This window comes from Mastomys coucha, unplaced genomic scaffold (assembly GCF_008632895.1).
Source record: "Mastomys coucha isolate ucsf_1 unplaced genomic scaffold, UCSF_Mcou_1 pScaffold3, whole genome shotgun sequence".
Taxonomy (NCBI): domain Eukaryota; kingdom Metazoa; phylum Chordata; class Mammalia; order Rodentia; family Muridae; genus Mastomys; species Mastomys coucha.
The window spans coordinates 19,426,642-19,432,638 of NW_022196909.1; the positions used below are offsets into that span (position 1 = coordinate 19,426,642).

The 5,997-nt window shown below is 39.4% G+C and overlaps 1 protein-coding gene across 1 annotated transcript in view; it reads left to right on the forward strand.

Moving 5' to 3' along the window:
- Positions 1 to 1,061: 1,061 nt before the first annotated feature.
- The window catches only part of Ros1 (ROS proto-oncogene 1, receptor tyrosine kinase), a 123,459-nt gene continuing 118,523 nt past the window's right edge, over positions 1,062 to 5,997 (forward strand). Inside the window, exon 1 of the mRNA XM_031348214.1 lies at positions 1,062 to 1,462. Coding sequence (XP_031204074.1) covers positions 1,340 to 1,462 — 123 coding nt within the window. The 5' untranslated portion in view covers positions 1,062 to 1,339. The remainder of the gene's footprint in view (positions 1,463 to 5,997) is intronic.

Genomic DNA, 5,997 nt, shown 5'->3' on the forward strand with positions numbered 1-5,997 from the left:
GAAGAAGAAGAAGAAGAAGAAGAAGAAGAAGAAGTAGAAGAAGAAGAAGAAGAAGAAGAAGAAGAAGACAACAAGGACGGAAGAAGACAACAAGGACGATGATGACAGTGAGGGTGGTAGTGGTGGTGGAGGAGACATGGCTCAGAGGTTAAGAGATGGCTCTTCCAGAGGTCCTCAGTTCACTTCCCAGCAACCACATGGTGGCTCACAACAGTCAGGTAATAAGATCTGGTGGGTGCCCTCTTCTGACACACAAGTGTGCATGCAGGCATAGCACTACCTTATAAATAAATCTTAAAAACAATATGGAAGAGGCAGAAAGAGCAGAGTTCAAAGTTATCCTCAACTACAATAGAGACTTGAAGGCTAACCTAGGCATAGAAAATTCTGTCTGTGGGGTGGAGAATGGTGTAGAGAAACCAGAGTCGATATTTCCAAAATGACCAAATCCTGTAGCTTGCAGATTTTAAATTCTTTGTTGTAACTTCACATGAACTTTGTCTAGGTGATAGACCCGTGGAGATTCTGTTTCATATTTTCTTCACAAGGTGCTACACTTGCAAGTATCTTAGTTCTTTATGGTGCTTGGTTTCTGTCTCAATAGACCTGATAAGGCAGTATTTTAGTTAATATGTAGTAAAATTCTGAGTTCTTTAACAAACTTCCTTGTCTTCAACTTGCCCTCAGAGAACATGTCTAGTTGTTTTCAGCTTCTTTTGCTCTTTCAAAAAGAAAGAAAGGAAGAAATAAAGAAAGAAAGAAAGAAAGAAAGAAAAGAAGAAAAAAAGGAAGAAAAGTAGTGTTTGGTTTCAAAGCATTCCTATTTTTTTTCTCTAGCTCATTGCTTACTCTTAAGGCTTCCAAGTTTTTAAAAATAGTTATGAGATACGGTTTGCTAAGCATGCCTAGTCAAAACCCTATTTCCTGCATAGCTCAGTCAACCTCAAAGAAGTGTGGTGGCTGACCGACCTAAGTGTTCTGCGTCAGGATTGTGTGGCCTCGCTCGCTGGAAAGCCATCTAAGTTTCTACTGTTTATTTTGCGTGTGGAGAGCTCTTCCATGATCTAACCTTTAGCCGGGGAATGTCTTCTGTTCTGGGAGCAAAAGGAAGCTAAAGTATAAAATAGCCTGGCTGTGGTGTTCCAGGCTATCTTAGATCTAAAGGTCTAACCTAACCGGCTGCAATATTCTTTTAAGAGAGAATGATATTCTAAGATTGCAGGAGAAACAGAAAGCCCAGTAGTCACACTTGCGACTGAAGTATGAAGCCTAAAGAATTCTTAAAGCAAGATGGAGATATGAGGACACCAGCTGTGTAGGAAGCCAGCCCTCCTGAGGGATGAAGAGCACCTACCGTCTCAGCCTGAAACCTGTGAACTTTGTGGTCCTTGGGTGCCTATGGATTTCTGTGGCGCAGGGTACGGTTCTGAGCAGCTGCCTAACGTCCTGTGTAACCAACCTGGTAAGTTTCACCGACTTTTGTCTTTGCAGAGATGAGAACATGAGTCGCCACTTGTAACTGACAGGTTCATTTTCTTTTCATGACAAGGTTGCAAAGAAAGCTGCTTATTGTCCTCCCCCACCAAAATAGGAGAAATATATAGCTTCAAAATACAAGGAAGGACATTTTGTTTAATTGTTATCAAGTTCTAGATTTTTTTTTTGGGGGGGGGGGAGAATGGAAGGCCCTAAATGGAATCAGATTTTACAAACTATAAAATATTCTTCATAATTTACTATAAAATATTAATATTTGTTTAAAATATAAAATAGGCTTTTGGTACACTTTAAACTTTCTATTTCTGGGTTAACAGTGATTGTATTATGGATGGACTGCTGACTAGAAAGCAGGTTCGGAGGCTAGGTACAACATTTTGTGTTAAAAGACAGGATTATTTGTGTTTATTTCTTCCTAAGAATTCATCAGGTTTGACTAATCAGTTTTGACATTAATATTTTTTTCTTTCGTATTGTTGTCCTCTTTGTATGTCTTGTGTGACATTGTCTCCATAGTGACTTGGGTGTGCTTAAGACAACCATTACATTTATTTTAACTTTTATATTTTATATTCCTAAATTAACTTGAAAAACCAAAGGCTGTAGCCAGGAAGGTATGCGTTATTCCTATCTAAGGATTAAATAACGTGTTAGATTGGCTATGTCATTTTGCACCCTTATTATAAAGTAACAAAGTGTCCAACACTACATTCATTCTTAAGCTACCGTATTGGAGGTAGAGTTCTCTGGCAGATTAGAAAAAGGGTGCTACACACATAGGTTTTTTCTTTTTTTAGATTTATTTATTATTTATTTATTATAATAACACTGTAGCTGTCTTCAGACACACCAGAAGAGAATGTCAGATCTCATTACGGGTGGTTGTGAGCCACCATGTGGTTGCTGGGATTTGAACTCATGACCTTCGGAAGAACAATCAGTGCTCTTACCTGCTGAGCCATCTCACCAGCCCCCCACACATAGGTTTTAATATAAGTGAAGCAGTAGGCTGTTGCCCAGGCAAAGTGTAGATAGCAGTCATTTAGGAAGAGTTTACAGAAGTCCTGGCCAAGAGCTCAGTACTTTGGATGCAGGCAGGTTTGCTCTGGCTTTTTGTAGTTAGGCTACAAACTTGCAAAATAAAAGCACTGAAATCAGGTATTGGGAGGGAGGCTGAGGCAGGGGGCCAGGAATGTCATGCCAGCCTAGCCCACAGGAGCTGTATGAGAATATGATCTTCTGCCCTCAAAGAGACCTCTTCACTCACTTCCTGATAAGTCAATGGATATGTGGCCGTAGACTGTATATATATCTATACACACCATACTGTTGATGTGATAAAGAGGAAAGAACGAAGGAAGACTGGTAGTTCCACTGTTAACCTTTGATATTTTTCTCAAACCTATCTTGATATGTATGGTGTGTGTGTGTGTGTGTGTGTGTGTGTGTGTGTGTGTGTGTGTATTCTTTTTTTCTTGAGACAGAGGTTCACTCACTTTGTAGTCAAAGTTGGCCTCAAACTCCTGGCTATCCTCACACTCCAGCCTGCCTAGGATTAGAATTGCAGTAGCAAGCTACTATGGCTGGCTTAAACATATTTATAATTTTCCATACAATCATTTCATTTCACCTCATATGATGGATTTCCCTTTACATCCTGAAGGTCTCTGGAGATAAGCTCTTTAACATATTTAGAGAGCTCTATTAAGATCGTGTCCTACTGCAGGATATACATTTCCTTACTCTTGAAACTGATTTTGACTCTTTTTCAAAACCACAGTCTTCATTTTGTTTCTCTGTTCGCCTTACTGTTGTTCTCTGTGTGTGGGCTCCAGGCCCTCAGGGTTTGGCAGCCCAAATAGACAGTCAGTTCCTTTGTTGAGCTGCCTTCCGTTCACCACCTACAGAGGAGGGCACAGCCCCTGAGGTAGCCATTGCAAGAGACACAGTCTACTGGTTTAACCAGTAAATGTAATAAAGTGTTCTGAGCTGAGCCTCCCACTCAGGTTTGGGAGGGGCAGCAGGAGGTGGCCTGACAAACGAACATAGTGACTGTGAGGCATGAGATACTCGCCTTAGTATTCCCTGCCGTCCCTTTGATGTGGACATTTGCTGTGAAGAACATCTTTGATATCAGGATTTTGATCAGTGGCTGATATTAAGGCAGTTTCTGTTTTTTTTTTTATTTAAACACAAAGCACATTCTTGAATAAAAGGATGTTAGGATTAAGTCAAGCATGGTGATTCACGCTTATAACCCCAGCAGTCAGGAAGCGAACGCAGAATCAGGACAGGTTTGAAGCCAGCCTGGGCTATAGAGTGAGCTCCAGGATAGACTGTTCTACAGAGTAAGACAGACAGGGACCGCAACAAGCCAACCACAGCAAATAATGTTAGAATTGCTGGGGAAAGCACACGCCCGAGTTCTGTGCTTGAGCAGGGAGGATTTGGTGTTGACTGAGAGACTCTATGTGTGAGCTCAATATATAATGGCTTTATGTTTGAATTCTAGACGCCATGTGCTCCAGAAAAAATTAGTGAATCTTCTCAAGACCATTATTATTATGAGATGGTTTATAAAATAGAATCAATCAGTCAATCAGTCAGCCACTCAAACAAACAACCCTCCCCCCAAATTCATAGTCAAAGTAAGTTGTAGAAGTGCATTTTGCTGTAGATCCTCAGGGCACAGCAGAAAGTTAAAGGCTTAAGTTTTATCACAGTTTTCTCAGTTTTAGAAATGATTTAATAACTGAGGACTAAGTTCAGGACTCGGCAGTGCCAGTTCTATTTAGTAGACTTCCTGGAAATCCGTGTAACCCCAACTCTGCAGTGGCTGCAGCTGGAAACTCAACAAGGTCAATGCGATGTGACCAGTGCCCTCGTGAACATTGCAGTATGCTGACGTGTCAATGGTTTGATCACTAGACAGTTAAAAATTACTCACAGATTGTATCGTAGTTTTATAGTTTTGACAAACTAGAGAATAATAATGATATAGTTTAAAATTTACTAACCAGGAACCAACTAAAAGACTATTAGAAAACACAAGTTTCAGAAGGCTGGTTTGTTTAAAAAAATCATGTGCAAGTATCAATACCTTTTTTTGTATGTCAACATAAAACATTCAAAAACAACAAAACCAAGATACCCGGATTGGGGTGTATGCAGGAGAGACTCCTTAGAGGTAGAGTGTGCACTGCCCTTGCAGAGGCCTCAAGCTTGTTTCTTAACCTAGGCTCTATTTAACCCAGCCTAAACCTAGGTTGAGGGGCTCACAACAACCTCTTAGCTCCGGCACCAGGGACATCTGATTCCTCTAGCCTGTGAGCACCTGTACTCCAGTGCATACTAGAATCCTCTCCCCCGACATAATTTAAAATAATAATAAAAAAAATCTTAATAAGATAATGGAGTAATTCCCAAGTTCTGTGCAACAACTAGAAATTTGCATAGGTTGTTTTCATGTAGAAATAGATTGGCCAGTAAAATGGAAAATAATCCAAATCTAAAACTATGTATATAAGGAGTAAGGATAAAGTTGACAATTCATTCTTTGTTGCCTTTTTCCCTATTTATTTATTTATTTATTTATTTATTTATTTATTTATTTATTTACTTTACATCCAAATCACAGCCCCCCCTTTCCTTCCAGTCCCCCCTCCCAAGAGCCTTCCTCCATCCTTCTCCTCTTCACCTCTGAGAAGGGGGAGGTCCCTCCTGGGGAACCAACCCATCCTGGCACCTCAAATCAATGCAGGACTTCCTCCCCAAATGAGGCCAGACAAGACAGCACAATTAGGAAAGCAGGATCCACAGGCAGGCAACAGAATTAGGGTAAGCCCCACTCTAGTTGTTGGGGGACATGCATGAAGACCAAGCTGCGCTTCTGCTGCATATGTGTGTGTGTGTGGGGGGGCAGTCGTTCCACCCCTTGTATGGTTTTGTTTGGTGGTTTAGTCTCTGGGAGTCCCAAGTATCCAGGAGAGTTGATTCTGTTGTTGTTGTTTTTTTAATTGATTTAAGTTTTATTGCATTATGTTGAGAAAAGATACATGATTTCAATTTATCTGAATTTGTTAACATTTAAAAGCACATTTTAAGTAAATAGAATTAAATCACATTCTTGTTTCTCTTTTTACCCCAACTCCTCCCAGAGATCCCCCTTCAATACCTATAATACCTTTTTTTTGTCATATTCTTTAAAATTTATAAAGTATTATAACAATAAAAATGAATATTATAAAAGTTGTTTGATATAAAACAGCAATCAGTTTAACAGTCTTATGTAGATGCTTGTCTACAGCAATACTGAAAATACATATGTTTTTCTCCATATAAATTTTAAGTAACTTCAAATATATTAACTGTATATTTTAAAATAATATATTAAAATACTACTAGTATTTTCTTTTTTTTTTCTATTTTTTTAAAGATTTATTTATTATTATACGTAAGTACACTGTAGCTGACTTCAGACACACCAGAAGAGGGCATCAG